At 38.7% G+C, this 19,513-nt stretch overlaps 1 protein-coding gene across 1 annotated transcript in view; it reads left to right on the forward strand.

Annotated features, from left to right (window-relative positions):
- ttc27 (tetratricopeptide repeat domain 27) overlaps positions 1 to 18,428 on the forward strand; it is a 50,857-nt gene extending 32,429 nt beyond the window's left edge. The window contains exons 10-20 of the mRNA XM_026356309.1: positions 331 to 444; positions 1,063 to 1,158; positions 3,073 to 3,195; positions 4,835 to 5,062; positions 5,934 to 6,032; positions 6,216 to 6,268; positions 7,113 to 7,278; positions 12,272 to 12,469; positions 12,645 to 12,756; positions 16,209 to 16,309; positions 16,921 to 18,428. Of these exons, the coding sequence (XP_026212094.1) occupies positions 331 to 444; positions 1,063 to 1,158; positions 3,073 to 3,195; positions 4,835 to 5,062; positions 5,934 to 6,032; positions 6,216 to 6,268; positions 7,113 to 7,278; positions 12,272 to 12,469; positions 12,645 to 12,756; positions 16,209 to 16,309; positions 16,921 to 17,046 (1,416 nt within the window). The 3' untranslated portion in view covers positions 17,047 to 18,428. The remainder of the gene's footprint in view (positions 1 to 330; positions 445 to 1,062; positions 1,159 to 3,072; positions 3,196 to 4,834; positions 5,063 to 5,933; positions 6,033 to 6,215; positions 6,269 to 7,112; positions 7,279 to 12,271; positions 12,470 to 12,644; positions 12,757 to 16,208; positions 16,310 to 16,920) is intronic.
- Positions 18,429 to 19,513: the final 1,085 nt, after the last annotated feature.

A 19,513-nucleotide genomic window follows, 5' to 3' on the forward strand; every position in this document is an offset into this window, starting at 1 on the left:
TCAGAAGATCCCGTTTTAAGATAAATTATTGCAGAAAACCATGAAATTCCACATATATACATACAATCATTTTAACCAGGCCTTAATGTTGTTTTGCTGGCTAGTATTTGAGATTTGACCATTATTTAAATATTCAACCTGTATTACAATACTTATTATACATCTTTATGATATATTTTCATATGAAGAAACCAATTTTGATGTCTGTTAATGCGCTGAAGTTAGACTGGAACCACATTTCTACATTATAGTTTCTGTGCCTTGTGTTGTTTGTATCACTAAAGGATGATCTTGCTCTCTGTCCCAACTCCCCACCCCCTTGTCTTGCAGTGTATACTGTCTCAGCCTAAGTTTTGGGCTGTGGAAGTTACAGCACTGTGCCTCAGGACTAAACTGGAAAAAGGAAGCTCTAGGTGTGTTGAGAGAGCCATGATGCAAACCCAGGTAAGCTGAGATATTGGACATGTATTTTTTACATGTTTCACAGACTGCTGCTCCAACATCTAAAGAGGTTTTCTATAAAATACAGCAGAACTTTGAAGAAAATCCACTACGTAAAGACACTACGTGTCTTTACTGTACTGAACAATAAATAAGAAAACCTACTTGTCAAACATATGACAGCTAAACCCAATTTTGTGTATTTCTCTTCCCCTTTTGATCTTGCCGATCAGTTTTATCTGTGGCCTAATCTCTGTGAAATGTCTTTTTTTGCTACAGTTTACAGTTTGTTGTTGTCATATTTGTATAAATGAATACTCGTACCTCTGCTTTGCAGAGCTGTGGGCGATGTGACAGGGGCGACTTGCCTTTTTTTTGTCTCTTTAAATGTTTGCTCTCATAGGTCATTTAGTACCTAATGACCCCTGTGTCCATCCTGTAACGCTGTCAATACTCAGTCTGATCACAGCATATATCAAATGTGCAGTGGCAGGTCAGTACAGGAGAAGAGCATTATATCTGCTACTTAAACAACTACTGACTGTGGTGAAACACTGTAATGGTCTCTAGGATGTGGTACATGTTGTAGGCCAATGTTCACCCCCTGCTTTTCCTTTCCAGGCTATAGTAGACCATTTTGAAGACAAGAACTGTCCCATCACAGAGCGTCTCAAAGCATTCTACTGCTGCCAAGCCCCACCCAGATGGGCCATCCAGGTACTAATACTTAACCCAGTTCTTGCTGAATTTGTAGAGCTTAAATGTGGAGAGGGACTGGGCTCTCAGCCCACACAGGTCTTAACACCACTTACTATAAGTGGTGTTAAGACCTAACTGAGTACCAGTTAGGTAGAAAAGCGCTATACAGGTGCAGACAATTTACCATTTACCATTTTACTGCATCCAACCTGTTTTGAAATAATTCAATCTCAGCCTGACCAACCAACACTGCTTTTCCAGGACCTATGTCACTGGAGAGGCTAAAAACAATTGCAAAGGCTTCAATTGTGATGGTTGGCCAAATATGGTACAGTACTCAGTACAGTAGTGAATTAATGGCAAAAATGGTAAAAATCTAAACTGCATTTAGAAAATGGTCAGGAGTAATGTAAAATATACTGTGGGAGATGTGATGTTATTGGCCTGAAATGTGTAAAACCAGTACATAAAAAACTATATATAAAGTATTAAAATGCACTCACTCCAAAGGCATTAAAATGAGAGAGATTCTCTTTCTCTCCTGTGTGGAGAAAATGCATCACAGCACCTACTGCAATCCTCCTCCTCAACCCACTTTCCAGGCCCCAGGCACCAATAGAGACTCTTCAATTTTAGCTTTATTGCTGTTATCAGTTATTACATGCTGCCTGGGTGATGTCTCCTCCTGATCTTGCCTTCTCTCCTATACTCCTCTTCATTCAGTACCTTGGACAGATCTGAATATTCTTTTGCTGCTTATTCTACCACACTCTTTACATTGTATTCTCAACAGTTACCTGGGCTGTATTACGCTGTCTGATGTTTGTCTTTTGTCGTTTGTATTTTAAGATTAATTAGTGTAGTTCTTAACAGCCCTCATGAGATCTTTATGTTGCGCTAGTGTTTAAGAGTTATTATCTTCTGTAATAATAGTTTTTCTTAGGAGTACAATGAAAACAAAAAATCTTACGTCCAATGATGATCCAATAAAACCTTAAAAAGCTAATCACAGCAGGTCTATGAAACTATTGGATGTCTCCACACTCAACATTGTGCACAGAGCACATGTTAAACAACACAAAACCACAACTGGTGCATTGCAGATTTATGCCTCTGCCAACCAGTGAAGTTTACATGCACTTCGGACTTTATATACAGACCAAGTGAACATTTGTGAAAATTTTGAATACAAAATTGACACTAATCTTTAAAACAAGGATTGTTGACTGTACTGTATTTAATCAACATGGTTAAATACATTTTAACTAAATAAAATGAATAAAATAAAATCTTAGCTGTTATAGTACTATCTCGCAGTGTATTACCAAAAATGTACAGCAGCAATTACTAAAATTGTACTCAAGTACAGTACATGAGTGAATATATTTAGTTATTTACCACCTCTGCATTTAAAAGGTAAAGATAGTTTAAGCTAAATTGAGAACACTTTAGTCAAATTAAATCATATAAAACAGAACCACTAGCCTCAATGGCTCGTGAGCAAAAAAGTTAACGTCAAGCTCTGGTAGTGACACAGAGTATGAGTGTATGAGATGCAGTGTAAAACACTGCATCTCATACACTATGAAATTCTATGAAATTCTCATTTTTTCTATTCAATAAATTAACAACTTCTCTTTGGTAGATTTGCATAAAATTTGATACAGATATTGATGGTTTCTACACAATGTATACCAGTCTTTGGTGATCTGACTTCATTCTGGGCTTGTTTGCTTAAGATAATGAGAACATGTTAATGTTTAGTGGTTAATGTCAGTCATGTTCCTGATTTAGTGGGAATATCATTCGTTTGGCAAATATATGTTATATTATTAGTTATATTATTTGTTTGTTGTTGTTGTTCTTAGTATGCTGAGTATCACAGTACCATTATCATACTTGCATCCTGTGTTGTTCTTTCTTGCTCAACAGAAACAGCTGGCCAGCTTGCTGACAGACCTTGGCTGCATCAGCTCAGCTTTGCTCATTTATGAAAAGCTGGAGCTCTGGGAGGATGTAATTATCTGCTATGAGAGACTGGGCCAACATGGCAAGGTAGTGCAACACTAACATTTCCTAACCTTTTACCCTAACCATAACTACCACCACTACTGTGAACTTCTAGCCTGCTCACAAAAAAACCTAAACAAACCATATTATGTAAGCTGATATAAACGTCCATATCATATCATACTCAGTAGTAGTTGTGATAGTGAATCTGTTTTTATGCAAGGTTTTACACACAGTATGTCAACAATTAGCCTAACGTGCATACACACACACACACTCTCACACACAGATACAGTTGGAAATCTGCCCTGTGGGAGCTCTTGCTGCCTTCTCAGTGTTCAAGCTGAGGGACCAATTATGCCCAGTGCCTCTTTGTCTGGATAAAGCAGTTTTTCACTCTGTATGTGCTACTGCGCCCAACAAACAGTATGAACTCAATGAATTCAGACTCCAAACAAGAAATCACTGAGGAGTTAATTTGGTGCTTGATGTGTCTGGTCCAGCTACTGTATATTCCTTCATATCTGATCTGATATGATATCTCAGTCTGTCTGTCCAGCCTTCTGCTGTGGACAACCACAGGTGCAGTTTTCATTATCTAATTATGTGGAGGTGATTACACACACACACAGGTGCACACACACATAGACATTTTTGTATTGCAATGCATTCCCTAGCCCCCTACTGACACGTAGGCCATGCTAATCTACTCTGTTGAATTTTTTTATTTATCATGTGTACTGCCTTACCCTAACCCTAACCATTACAACTAACCGCCTTATCCTAAACTTTGCCATAACCCTAACCAAAACCTTATCTAACCTTAACCCTAAAACCTAGTCTTAACCCTGAAATTGCTCTTTAAACACCCTTCTCATTGTGAGGACTGGCTAAAATGTTCTCTCTTTGTAAAACTTTCCTCAGTCCAATGGTTAAATTCATGCTGGCCATCACAATGATAGCCAAACACACACAAGAGAAATGTTTGTACTATAGCATACATGTACATGTATATGTATACAGTAGTCTACATACGGCACCAGAGTAAACAACAAGAAACAAACACACACACACACACACACACACACACACACACACACACTTCATTTTTGGAAGTACTTGCTATATCTGGTTCAGTATCAGACTTGTATTTCACACAATTGTGCAAAAGCAATACATTTACTTTCCTTTTCACACAAACACTGTGTGACTACTGAATGTTTAAAACAATTCTTGAGATTGAGCAGAGTTGATAAACAAGGACAAATAAACCCTGGGCCATATCTTTTTCAAGTGTTCATCAACACAAGTAGCCTGAGCTTGAGACAAAACTGCCACCATGCCTCTGACCTTTTTATTAATTTATTTTTTGGGGATAAACTTTTTTCTTCCATAAAGTAATAGGTATGTCTTGTATCACAGTCATGCCAGCAACAACAGAGTGGTGGTAATTATCTTCAGTATACAGGGTGTGTAATACAGGCTTTGTGTAGTAGTAGCTTTGACTGCAGAATGATCTATTGGGTACAATCTGTTCTTAGGTTTGTAGAGAAAACTTCACTCTCAAGTTTTATGTAGCTCATTCAAAAGCAGTCCAGAGCATGTAGCGGCACAGAGAGGCTCACCAAGTGCTGTCTTTGTTGGTCATGTTTTCTCTATCTCCTCTGCCATCATATTTTGCTAGGCCGAGGAAATCGTTCGCAGGGAGTTGGAGAAGAAAGAGACCCCCAGTTTGTACTGCCTATTGGGAGACATCCTGGGGGACCATCAGTACTACGACCGAGCGTGGGAGCTGTCAGGTAGACGCAGTGCCAGAGCCATGCGTTCCAAAGCCCTGTTGCATCTCCACAAAAAGGAGTTCCAGCAGTGCGTTGACTGCTTTGAGCAGTCACTCAAAATCAACACTTTGCAGGTACAAGTAAAGCACTTATCCTGTGTGGGTCACAGTGAGCTTGACTAAAGTCTATCGTCTATCAGATCATTAGCTTGTCGAGACTTGGAAAATGCATCACCAGAATGTATTTTTTTACCACTTGCCTCCCAGGAATTTCATAAAAAGGAGTAAAACCATTCAATTGGAGTCAGTGATGAACAGATTAGTTTCTGGTGGCCAAAGGTCAATGTCACAGTCATCTCATGTCAGTCCACTTCATTTGATAATTACGTATACACTGAATGTGGATGTGAGGCCAGAAGGGTCATTACAATTTCAAATCAACCAGTGGTCCATGTTCTCACTCTCAAATTTTTGCAAATGTTCACATATATACCCATATGAAAAATTCAACATATTTCTGGGCTCTGAGCTATAGTTCTTGAGATACTGGACTGTGCAGTATTTTTGTCAACTTTGCAAAAATAGATGGAGGACTGTCTCTAAAATCCTAGAACTATTGAATTATTGCCCCCATATAATAACTGGGGTTCAAATTCCAGCTGTGGCCGTCCTCTTTACTCTGCCTGCCTTTGTACCTTGTTCCTCACTTATTAGTCGATTTGGATAAAAGCGTCTACCAAATGACTAAATGTAAATATGTGTTACCCTAGTCCTGTTACAATTCAAATTAAATTTATCATGCCAAGAAGCAACTTTTGTAATTTTTTTTTTTACATGTCTAAACCTAGTAGACTCAGTTTTCTTGTCTGTGTGTGTGTGTGTGTGTGTGTGTGTGTGTGTGTGTGTGTGTGTGTGTGTGTGTCTGTGTGTGTGTGTGTGTGTGTGTGTGTGTGTGTGTGTGTGTGTGTGTGCGTGCGTGTGTGTGTGTGCGTGTGCCCTTGAACAGCTTGGAGTGTGGTTTTCCCTTGGTTGTGCCTACTTTGCCCTGGAGGGCTATGAAGGAGCTGCCAAGGCTTTCCAGAGGTGTGTGGGACTTGAGCCAGATGTAAGTAGCTACTCGTGTCCAGGACAAAATTTCACAGTTTTTATCATAAAATGAAAAAGTACTAATAGGAGAAAATAATACTCACATTAATCTTTCACTTTAAGACTTGTGGCCCCACATGCAGAAGAATATTACTATTGTCAACAAGTCTCTCTTTACTCGTTTTCCCCCTTTCCTTGTCAGAATGCAGAAGGATGGAACAACCTCTCTACTGCGTACATTCGTCTCCAAAAGAAGTGAGTATAAGTGTTTATCAGCAATGTTTTTGAAGTGTGTCAGTGTGAGTGAACATTTTGTATTGGGAGAAGTGACGATGTGTAAAGTAATGGTGTAAGAAGGTAATAAGGCAGTAATATTTAGGTAGTAACAATGTAACTGGATCATTGAAGAACAATAGAAAATAAACAAATTAAAATAATGACATATTTACTCTATTACATTGGAAATTAGGTGCAATGCAAATTAAAACATCGAAGTGGACAAAACACGCACAAAGCATAAAAGAGCATGCAATGAGAATTTATTTATCTTGACACCGTTTTTCTTTTTAAGAAAAGAGAGACATCCTGTGTCTTTTTTTTTTTTTTTTTTTTTTTTTTTGTTCCCATCATGTGCTTTCAAGTCTGACATTGAAAAACAAAACAGAAAACTTGGCAGGAGTTAGATGTTGTGAGTTAGATGAAGATCAGAGCACATTTTATGACCAATTCATGCAAAACTCCAAGTAATCCCAAAGGGTTCACATACTTTTTCTTGCCACTGTATCTGGTTAGCACTCTTGTCAATTGAGCAGAGGGACTGTAGATGGGTGGGTGGGTGTGTGTACAAGACATTTACAGGACATTTTAGCCAGTTCTTCAGAGGGGTGTACGTTTAAGACTTGGGTTTTATGGTTAAGGTTAAAATTACCTTTAGGTTTAGGTTAGGGTGGGGGTTTAGGAATAGATGGCTGTGTGTTTGCAAATGTGGTATCTTCTCAGTCAGGCAGTCCACCACCAAATATTTAAATGATAATTAAGGGAACACTGCCAGAGATATTGCAGCATTAACTCTTCTTGTTTTCATGTCTGACGTTGGCAGACACAAAGCCTTTTGTACCCTTCAGGAAGCTCTGAAGTGTAACTATGAACACTGGCAAATCTGGGACAACTTCATCACTGTGAGCGTTGACATTGGGGAATTTGCTGAAGCCATTAAGGCCTACCACCGTCTGATGGACCTCAGAGAAAACTACAAAGACATCCAGGTAAGGGACTTCGTAAGTTTTACCATATAGTTCAACAATAATGTTTGTCAGTGTAAAATTACAAAGGATTGGGTGATTTTGAAATGTACATTATATAATAGAAGAAAGGTGAGGGCCCTCGGGTGGACACAATACTTAGATATTATCTGCAGTGGAAAATATTGGAAAGAGTCAGTAGAAAACTATTCCAAAAAACTTCTGCATGCATGAAGTTCTGCATGAACGGTTTAGTAGTGGGTCAGTGATGGCCTGGGGAGGCATATACATGGAGGGACGCACAGACCTCTACAGGCTAGACAACAGCATTCTAAATGCCATTAGATATCAGAATGAAATCCATGTAGCCATTGTCAGACCCTATGCTGGTGCAGTGGGTGGTGCATGGCCTCAAGCCGTGAGAGTATGAGAGCAGTTTCTGGATGAGGAAGGAATTAATACCATTGACTGGCCCCCATACTTTCCTGATCTAAATCCAATAGAGCATTATTACATTTACATTATGCTTCATTGTGCTTCAGTCCATCTGACACTGGCAGGTTTCACCTCAGACTGTCAGGGAGCTTGGCGATTCCCAGATCTAGATCTGGGAGGAGATACCCCTGGGCATCATCTATTGTCTCATTAGGAGCATGCCCTGACATTGTCAGGCATACATACAAGCATGTGGGGAGGGCCCATACAAACTGCTGAGTGCAATGTTTAAGTTGCTGGAATTAAATTTCAGCAAAATGGACTAATCCACATGCCACATCTTTTTTAATACTTTGATTTTCAGGGTGTCTTACAGTCGGTAGGTTAGGTTGTAGATTTCCATTAAACGATGTGGCATCCTTTTATTCCAAACATATCAACAAAACACATGACAGCTTAGATATTCAGCATGAAATTATTAGAAATCAATGCTTTAGAGATATAATATAAGATAATTTACTAAAACCCCTGAGTCCAGAGTAGACTTTTTGAGTAGAGATTTGACTCTAGTCTTATAAATCTATAAGTATGTAACCTGTTAGTAAAGATAGATTAATCTGATCTAATATGGACGGGCTGATCAAAGGTTAGACATCTTTGAGCAGTCTAGTTGAGATGTGATCTAAAAGACATGTTGATGGTTTAGATTAATTAATTACTGAAATCAATTATGAACAGAATGATCTACAGAGAAGAATCAGTCTAAGTACAAGTGAGGTCTGGCAAATGAATCTAGCCGTTGTACATACGAGTCCATCCATGCCATTTGCAGGGAGGATCTGATCTATTTTTTTTCCCTAATAGTTATGATTTATGATAGTTATGATAGTCATTGCTGCTGAGAGTTTAGGGGATACTAGGCTCGACAGAGTTATGACTCCTTGTCAGCCTGGCTACAGTGCTGAAAGAAACACCTGGGATTTTTCTTATTTGCAAGCTTTAGGCAACAGTAAAGAGGAAAAACTCCCTTTAGAGGAAGAAACCTCCACCAGAACCAGACTCACAATGGGTGGCCATCTACCTTGACCGGTTGGGGTGAGTGCAAAGAGAAGAGAGAAAAGATCAGGCAATAAGACAACAACAAGCAGCAAAGACAGTGGGCAGGTGAACTGGATTCTGGAGATAACAGCTCTAGGCTGAGGATACCTGCAGAAAAGTACAGAGAGAGGGAGACAGAGAGGAGGAAACACAACTACAGGAGAGAGAAAACACAAAGTTAATGACATGCATTGGTAGCATTTGAATGGATAGAGGAGAGGTCAGTGTATTAGTAGAGGTTTCTTAGACAAGAAACCTGTCCAAACCTGTCCACCTGAACACATCACATACAAATGGAGTGTATCCAAGCAATCTTTCTGTATTCAGTTTTTGTTCCCTGTGGTTGTTTTTAGCCTTGAGTGTGAGAGGTAGGGGCCATAACATAAGAGAGATCATAGCAGGGACCACCATGAATTTATCTCTCATGGAATGTGTAGAGGACTGTTGACAAAAGTGCTTTGGCTGGCTGATAAACTTTCAAATGTTCTGAGGGTCACATGACTCAGCTTTGTGTCACATGGGGTTAAATGGGATACACAAAAGCCTTACAGTCACGCATACATTCAAAAACATTATACAATGAATCCTTTGAGAAAGAGAGTGAGATTAATAATTCTTAATTTGTCAATTGTTGGGTTCTACAAAGAAAAAAAGGATCAGCAGGTTCTTAAAAAGCCTTAAAAACTCTTAGTAGATCTTAAATATGATTGATAGGTCTTTAAAAATAAAGATTATGTTTAGGTTAAAACATAATCTGTTGAGTGAGCATATTTTAGCTGGTCCTGGAGTTCTAAGAGCAATTTCAGGGTTAAGACTAGGTTTTAGGCAATTAGCTGTGATGGTTAGGGTAATGCAGTGCATGTGATAAAATAAAAGTTTAAACAGAGTAGATTAGCATGGCCTAAGCAACAAAAGGGGGCTACGAATTATGTCAACAACTGTCCTCACAATGACACAAGAGTGTGTGGGAGTAACCTTTTTTTCTCGAGTGGTTACTTTCATCTATTAATTAATTAGAAGTTCAAATAATTAGAATTTCGAATAAGACTTACTACACTAAAAACTGTAAATTTAGTTGATCTGCACCTTGTTATAAGCTGAGATGCTGTGGACATGGTGTTAAACAAGTATCTGTAAATGTATTTATATTGAAAGTGAACACTCAACTTTAATTTTTATTAATATATTTATTTTTTCACCCAAATGGAAATAAAATAAAGGTCTTCTATTGGATTCAAATTGTCTTTCACTAAGATCCCAAATAGTCAGTACCAAATAGTCATGGTAATAGTCAGTACTTAATTAGAAAAAAGTTAGAGAAAAGAACTCTGTTCCTCAGAATAAATTAATATGACAAAGGGTATAGGTCACTACATGGTACGCTAATGGACCTTACAGTCACAAATGACCTGCAGATCTCAGGAATTAGGACAACAAACATACTTTGGAGGCCACTGCTGCAACATCTACAGTACACTGGAATGAACTCGACACGACGAAATGCAGAGATGCAGTTTTGGCTTGGCAGGCACTGTCTCTCTTATGCTGGCTCCAGATCAGCCTGTAGCTCATCCAAAAGTTCCACAACTTGACAGAAAATTAATTTTATTCCCCGTCATAACCCCAAATATGGTAAACATGTTCTCATTACATACGTCAATTTCTCCTGCTTTTCAAACATATCTAACACAGATGCTCTTTCAGGCTCGACAAATCCCATTGTATGTGTGCTCAGTTTATGTATTAGCATTTTTTTCCTCTTTGTATGTTGTACACTCTGGCAAAACACCCCACTTTGCATATTTATACAGGCAGAGATACAAGATCCATAGCATGCGCTAGTTTACTCATTTAAACTAATTTCTCAAAGCAGTCCTCAGTGCACTTCCTTAGTGGGTTAGTTTGTAAAATGTTTTATGTTTGATGTCAAGTTTGCAATTTTTTATTCAGTGTTTTGAGAGATTCTTTTATTGATAATTATTGTGCATGCAAACCTTTAGTAAATACAGTATGTCTAATGCTTTGCACACAAACAAATAAATAAAAACAGGCTAGTGTCTAAAAAAAGGCCTTAAATGTCTTCGGTTACACCTGCATAAACACTGAAAATTAGCTGTTTTCAAAATTCAGTGTTCTCTCCTTTTTTTTCAGCAGTGAAAAGGAAGAGAAAACAAATTTCACACTATAAACAGATCCAATTTATTCCTTCCAATCTGTATTTTCACGTCAGTAATGGACAGCAAACAAGAATACATCAAACAAAGTCCTATTTATGGCTTTAATTTCACTCCCATAGCAGGAAATGTCAAATCAAATGAGCTGACGTCAGATGCAGATACTGTATTATCCATGTGAGATCAAGGCTTGTGTTAGTCTTTGCACCAGTACCTTTTCCCCCAAATTTTTGGAGAACATAAAAGATATAGGCCCTAATATGTCAATAAGGAGCCCATTTTAAGCAGCCTGCATTTTGAGGCATGAACATGTGGAGGATGTGGCCGTCAAAACTCCTCTGCGGCATTTTGCAGGATGTCTCGCACATTTATTACAGGGTTAGCCTGCTCAGTAGCCTTGCAGTTGATATATCTTAATTGTCCCTGCAGTGAAAGGTCTCCCAGTTGCACACCAAAGAAGCCTGACAGATGGTTCATTAGTTACTGGTGGGAGGTGGAGGAATTGTATATAGCACATCTTAGATTGAAAATCAACTCAGTACAACACTAGTAGGGCAATAATATTGGTAAAGGAACTAATAGCTTTTAAGCTTTTAATATAATGCAGCAGCAGTATTTAAGGACAAATGACATTTACATTGAGCAACAAAGGTATGTTAGAGAAAATAAGAGCAGCATTGATTAAAAGATGAGAAGAACAATTGTTCAGCTTGTGGATGGAATCTTCTGCTTTAGGGTTGTGAGGAAACCAGAAGTACAGAAAACTTTGCACAGATGGAGGGAACATTCACTCATTGACAGACCTCAAAACCATGATGTCCACCACTTCAAGAAATATTAGCTCAATATGAACTTTTTGTATTGGCCCCCACAGTCACCTGACATGTGCATAGCTGAAAATGTGACAAGAAGACGTTAAACATAGAGGGTATCCAAAATATATTTCAGAATTTGAAGTGATGTGCAGACATATAGTGTAATATTGTAATATTTGGAATTGTATCTATTTCTAGAATTAGACTTTGACTAGCACTTTTAGTTTTGATAATACACATCTTCAGAAGAATCCGATTCTAGATTCAGCCCGTGATAGAAAGAAGTAATCACTGCCTGTAGATACAATATATGGCTATTGCAGGAAAAATGCTAAGATGGCTGCAGTCTCACAAATAGCATCAGGGAAAGTGAACTAACAGTAAAGTACAGTAAAGATTGAAAGTGGCAAAAAGTCCCTACAAATGATATCATTACAATTTATATTTCAGTACAAATCTGAGATTAATGCATTTATTTATATTTTCTCATGTCAGATTCTACAGATTCTAGTAAGAGCAGTTGTAGAAAACATGACTGACAGCCAGGGTCAGCAAGCAGCAAACCTCGAGCCCAAACTGAAGGAGCTCCTGGGTCGAGTCACTTCCCGCCACAGCAGCAACTCTGACATATGGCGGCAGTATGCCTTGCTCTATGGCGACGGCCACAGCTCCAACCCAGAGGACAACGAAAAGGTCAGTGGCAAAACTAGCATCCCATCCCTCTCACATGTCCAACCTAACTAATTACTACAGGCAAGTAAACCTTGGCACAAGTTCAGCATTTTTGAACTTATTCTGCAAATATATATTTTTCATTTAAAAGTAAATTTCAAAGAACAATGGTGCTGTTTCTGTGGGAATTTTTCAGGCACTTCAGTTCATGTCCAAGGCCCATCACTGTGAGGTTCAGGCTGGTGGCTGGGAGAATGATCCTGCCCTCTTCAAGGAGGTGATGAAAAGAGCCATTAAAATGGGAGAAGGTGAGCGCACAATCCACCAGTACACACAACTACAATCCACCCAGAAATCGTGGGCTTTTATTCCAGGAATTCGTTAGACTTGGTCTTTTAATATCCTTCAAATCAGTCCTTGTTATCACGACTAAACCATTTGAGAATACTCCTGTTTGACTAAACAACAGTAACTTGGCCCCAAAGTGCTCACCTGAACCTTACTTGGTTATTCAAAAATGAGTATTAGAGTAGTTCTTCAAAAAGGATTATATTGTGGTCTAAAGACTGAATTTGCTAAAACCTGGTCCTCTAACACATGAAATACTTGTGATTAGGGTAAGTGGCCACCTCATTTAAAGCTCTCAGTTATTATTTATTGAGAGATTAAAGAGTGGTGGGAAACTAATTTGCGTCAGCAATGTCACTAGATGTCATTAGATGAATAAATATATTTTCATGAGTTTTTTACAATTAAATGAAGGGTTTCATTGCATTGCTTATCAGACCTATTGCCTCTGCAGTGTCACCTGTTCATCATTCAGTACCCATGATGAACAGGTGACTGAACCTCCCTGTGAAGCACAGCCTTGTATTTTTGACTGCGTGACCTTCCGGAAGGATAAGAAGGGAGATTTGTGTCCGATTCCAGCTTAGTTGCTAATCTCTGCAATCTCCAGGTGTTTTCAAGTTCAACAACACACGTGGCCCAGATGTAAACTTGAGAGCAATAGCAATGTACAGTAGCGGGTTGGTCACATGTTTGCTTTGTCTGTCATACAGCTCTTAACTCACCCTCCTCCTCTCATGCTGTCTGTATGAAATGACCTTTTTGATTGACCTCACATTCTAGGTGCAAGCGCACACACTTAACACAGATCCCAATGATTCCAGTGATTCCTCTTCTCTAAGCAGTTTGTCTTTTGATGGTAAACACAGTGTTGACATGCAGCAGCATTCTTTTTAAATCAATGTTGATCTTAGCATCTTTGGGTACTGTGATAAGTACAGGAGCATGAGAAGGTACGATTACTTCTCTAAGCAGACTGGTACACATCATACATATTAATGTGTCAGCTTGTTGATCAACAAAAGTGTTGAGGTTGGTCTGTCTTTATTTACACTAAACTGTTTTTACTTTTATAGAAAAGACCCTCCAAGCAAGATTGTTTTAAACTCTGATTCTTGAACTTATTACAGAGGATAAGTATCACACTCATTGCTGTGGGTTAGATAGAAAACTGAGATATCACAGGCTTCTATAGGGGATCAGCGTACTGGCTTCTTAATCTCTAAGGCCTTGTTATGTGAGCTGCTGAGATATTTAACATCCTTAGTTGAGTTCAGAGCTTGTAACCTTGGCCTTATAAGTGTCTAATATTAATTTAGTGCAGCTTGAGGCTACATTACCCACTTTTAGGGCTGCTCACTTATACAATATATCCCAATAACAATTATTTTGGACATTACTGAAATCATGATTATTATACGCAATTACTCATTGACTTCGGAAATGTATTGCATTTATTGAACAAACACAAAGAATTCTCCTTAAAACAAAAAATAGATAATATATTCAAATGTATCAATAGCAATAAAAAATTTACTCAAAAAAGATCAACAGTGTAGTGCATTTCCACAATCTCTTAAAAAGAGGTAATAAATCAAATAAAATACAAATATCAGATGAAATAATAAATAAATTAGATCAAAATGTGCTAAATGCTGATGGGGTTACACATCTAACCCTAAAGGTTTTAAGACAGAAACAGCCTATTCACATAATCTGGTTTCAGTGATAAACGCTGGACGGAGACAATATTTCTGCCAGTGCTAAAGACTCTCTGAGGAAGAACTTGTGACTGGAAAACAAAGATACTTCCTTGCCAGGTTGGACAGGCGTGGGTAGAGCCTCTGAGATGTGCCTCCACCACTTCAGCAAGCAGTGTCTATGTCTACAGGTCCCTGTTGCAGAGGAGGACCTCTCATTTATGTCTATCATGGCCTGCCTTGATCCATATGTAGCTTCAGCTGCCTCTGTGCCTTTGCAAGTTCCCTTTTTATTCCTCCAAGTATAGGAAAAGTTACTGACAAGCTTCTTGCAGACCCCCATTGCACGATTGTCGATCCTATGATCCTTCATTGCATTCTGTAAGATTGTAATAAATAATATTTAGTATCAACAATATAATCATTGCAACCCTCATCAAAGTCTCATTTCTTAAGACAGACTAAGAAACCATCCAACAATTGTTCAAGTGATGATAATATAAATGATAATAAAATAACAGTAAAAGGTTAGCATGTTAGATATTTGAATATTTTTTTGGCCTCAAATTTTTTGTATTGTTATTGCTGTTTTTAAAATCACATGCAATTAAATCATCACATCACAAATGATCTGTATGAAGGATTCCTACTAACCTATGGCCAAGAGGAGACATTTCGTATTGAAATTGAAATCGGCTGCGACGTAGTGTGATCCACTCCTGCTTCTTTGAATCCAAATTGTTTCCAAACATTAGAATAGCTTCTTCCTCTTCTGTAGCTGCTCTCTTTCTGCCATCTTGACTCGTGCGACTTGTTTCACAGACAGTAGAGGGAGAGTTGCAGGGGTCACTGGTCTGCCTGTTGTAGTATGAAAATTGATCAGTGTCAAAAGAAAACGGACTCCTTGCCGAGCAGGTTTACTCCAACTCTGTCAGTATTATGGCACTGTGCTGCACGGTTGTAGACATTTACAAAAATCCAATAATTGTTGTCAGTATCTTAACCTCCACCCTGATTACACAATCTACTAGGACCCCCCCCCTCCCCCGCAGGTGGGGGTTCTGTGTTCAACACACACGATGACACGATGAAAGATTATGCTGAATGTGCTGTGCAGGATCAAAAGAGTAAAGCTGGAATTTCTAATCCTAGATGTGGTTATTAAGTTCAGTTGCTTCTTCAAACCCACTTTAGAAGTAGAAAACCTGGTTTAATCATCTAGAAATGTGCACTCTGGTGACTTCTGGTCTTACTGTAGTGCATGTCTTGATCTGTTAGCTAACATGAAAAAAGTAAAAAAAAAATATGTAAAGACTTGTAAAAGTTTTATTAATTCAATTTTGAAAAACGTTTGTTTAAGGAAACAGTGGAGAAGACAAGGGGTCGGTCGTGCAGCACAGGTCCCCAACTGACTCAAACCTGGTTACTGCCAAGAATTTAAAGATTCAACTTTTGCAGAAATACTAAAAGATGGAGGCACAAAATGTCAAAACCACAGCTGGTGTTAATGTTGTGGTTCATCAGTGCATAAAATGGCATTAATAGCAGTATTGGAGTCAGCAGTCTTTCTTATTTTTTAATGAGGGCAGTCGAAGAGAGAAATCGGAAATGTTTGACAATTGTACTAATGTTATTTACGAAGTACAGTATAGTGCATTCAGGTGTACCATGTCAACATATTGAATGTTTTGTTCTGAATCCCTGTCTCTCAGTGACCATCACCTGCAGTAGGAGGAAGACTACTCTACCAGAGGCTCTTCAGATGCTCTCCTCCACCCGCCTTAGCCTCCGGAGTCTGGCTACCAAAGCTAAGGTACGGTCCACCACTCAAAGAGGAGATAGCAAAGTTCTTCCAGTTTCCAGAACAACACACTTGCCAAAAGTGTGTTCAGAAGAAAGGAAGGGAAAAAGAAAGAAAGAGAAGCAGCATTTAAAAAAAAGCACAAACGTATAAATATTCTGTGTCATCTAATTCTGGATGAAGATGTTCTGCACTCGTCAATGAATGTAGTACTGAATGGATGACGCTTCTGTGAAGTTGAAATGCTCTTCAGAAAACAAATTGCTAAATCAATAGAAAGTAGTAAAATGTTGAAGAACAAATGTTACAGAACAACTGCATATTGGTGTGTTGTGCATGATGGAGGTCATTAAGAAAGTGTTACATAGTTTAACCAGCAGAGAGCACTAACAGGTCTGTTGTTTCTATTGTTTCTGCTTTCTTTTGCATCGTTACTGTAGTCTAAAATCTCTGTGCAAGTCCGAGTCTGACATATTTGGTCAAATTAACGCTGTGAATCTATTAGAGAACAGATTTATAACTCATTTAACACTAAATACCAATCAAATCATCTGCTGCTAAAGAGTAAAAAACCAATATGATCCATTATTTTGTTTTTCATTATTTTCACTGTTCTCTTCCAGAAAATGCACACAGACATTGCCACGGGTCAGATCCACAGTGAGCTGCAGGAAAGTGTTGCTGCTGTGGATCAGCTCATCACGGAGCTGCAGGAGCTTAGTGCGAAACTGCGAGACCAGTTGCAGTAACCTCGTCACAGGCATGCTGGAGAACTGAAAGTGCAGGCGTCCTGTTCATCTGCAGTCCTAGAATGGAAAGAAAGTGGACTCTGGAATCATGTTTTATATTGTGTTTCTGCAATTAAAGGTAGACTATGACTGTAAGGTATTGAACAGTAAAATCTAAAAATGAACAAATGACTCCTTTGGAATGTTTTCATCACGTGAAAAACTGTGTGTTAGATCTATGTCATTCATCACAGGAAGAACCTGAGGAAAGAGTTTGGGTCAGATTTCAAGAGTGGACACTGTGCACCTGGTTGTGGTGCAGAACATTTGCTGCTTTTCTAAATTTTCATCCCAAATGCTGTTGTTCTTCTGCATCATCAAACCTGCAGCTATGATGACTCAGCTAACCCACCTGCTCGCCTCTGACTTCATAACACAGCTATTATGTTTTTTTAGTAACGGCTGAGAAGAACAAAATGTGCTCTAATGTCATTTTTTAATGCTCACTAGTTTGCAAAACCTCCTCAGTTATGTTAAAAACATACTTATTCCTCTAGCTTTACAGTACAGTATACAGTACCTTGACATTCAGAGAAGTACTGAGTGATTTATACGAGTAGATTAGTAGCACTCCTACATGTGTACTTTTCGTGTTCACTTCCTTGATTCTATTATTTCCTGTGATTTCTGTAGCTCACAGTAAGACCTCTACATCCTGCCAACAGGTAGACTGACCCAGTTTTCTTGTACAAACAGTTGCAGCTGTGTCACGTTTGAAGAGATGTTTTAGATCTTTCCAGATGTTAGGTAGGATTCAGATGAAGACCACTTCAGAACAGTCCAGTGTTTTAGCTTTTAGCTTTGTTGATGCTTTCAGTTGTGCCATGGGTCATTATCCTGCTGGAGGACCCGTGACTTGTGTCTGACACTGGCCAGCACTGTATGTTTTGCAGTATACAGCAGACACTCCCCTTCTAAAGTATTGAAACAGCTTGACACAAAGGTCACTGAAATAACTTGAAAATGACTAAATAATAAATAATAAATAAAAAATTCACACAGAATTAAGTCGTGAAAATCAGACGTTTAGATCAGGGCTCATAGAAAGAAAACTTCAGAATGTTTTGCTCTTATCCATTCTTGGGTATTTTTAGCTGTGTGTTTTGGGTCATTATCCTGTTGGAAGACCCATGACCTGCGACTGAGACCAAGCTTTAGGACACTAGGCAGCACATTTCTCTCCAGAATGTCTTAACAGTCAACACACAGATTCACACACCCTGTGTCAGATGCAGCAAAGAAGCCCAGAACATAACCGAGTCCTCCTCGCTCTTCTATTAAGTCCACTTTGGTTTAAACAGTGACTGATGGTGTGATCTGACTCGGATGTAACTTGAACTTGGATTTCACCTCTTTCATCTCTTTGGAAGTTGTGCTGGGTTCTTTAGTCACCATTTGTATTTTCTGTCTCTTCATTTTGTCATCAATTTTCCTCTTATGGCCACATCCTGGGATGTTGGCTACAGTCCCATGCACCTTAAACTTCTGAATAATATGTTGAGTGTGGTACACACCGTGATACCAAACAGCACAGTGACCGTTCCTTCTTCAGGACTTCTTGGTTGTACTGGCTATAGCCAATGTTTGTGCAAAGACTCATTCGATTTTCCATCCTCTCTCAGCTTCACAATTGCTTGTTTGAATAAAGGATGGGTTCAAACATAAGGTGCTGTCTTCTAAGTTATGTATCGGACCAGAAAATAAAAACTTAAATGTTGATCTTTTGTTTGTTTTTTTTAATCTCCCAGTTGTTTTTGTTTGTTTGTTTGTTTTTTTTTATAATTAAATGGAGCTTGTGTTTTATTTTGTCTTGGCTCTTATCACAGTGTGCAGAGCCTGTAGCTCTGCTTTGAAGGAAAAGCCTATTTTAGCAAACTGATAAGAATGGAAAGGTCTTAAACCACATTCAAGCCTCACACACTGGTTATTAAATAAAAAAAACAACTATGAGCTATTTCAGACATGGGCTCGTTCCTTTATCAACACTTTTTATCAGACAGGATCAGTCAGCAGTAGTGACTAATCTTCTTAATATGACTCTATGTTTCCCAAATCCCAGTGAAGTAAACTATTTAAGAGTGATTTATCAGTGTTCTGTCATCACCCAGAGGACGACTTTCAAAGAACCAAACACGTGTTTACTTGTTCTGCTCCAGACTGACTCCCCCATTTCCTGGTATTCCTCAGCAGGAAGCTCTGTAGCTGACACCATCACGCACAAAACCCCCATTACATCACGTGTTAGTGAACATGGGAAACATTATCACTATTCTAGTTTGGACAGATTCTCATGTAAGGACTGATTCATGAGCAGAGAATCAACCATAGCAAAATCAGAAAGGCATCCAAACAGAATACATTTCTGACGAGTCAGAGTACAGCTATTGGAAAGCCCACAAAGTTCCTGAATGTTGATGAATGCACATCA

This window comes from Anabas testudineus, chromosome 15 (assembly GCF_900324465.2).
Source record: "Anabas testudineus chromosome 15, fAnaTes1.2, whole genome shotgun sequence".
NCBI lineage: Eukaryota > Metazoa > Chordata > Actinopteri > Anabantiformes > Anabantidae > Anabas > Anabas testudineus.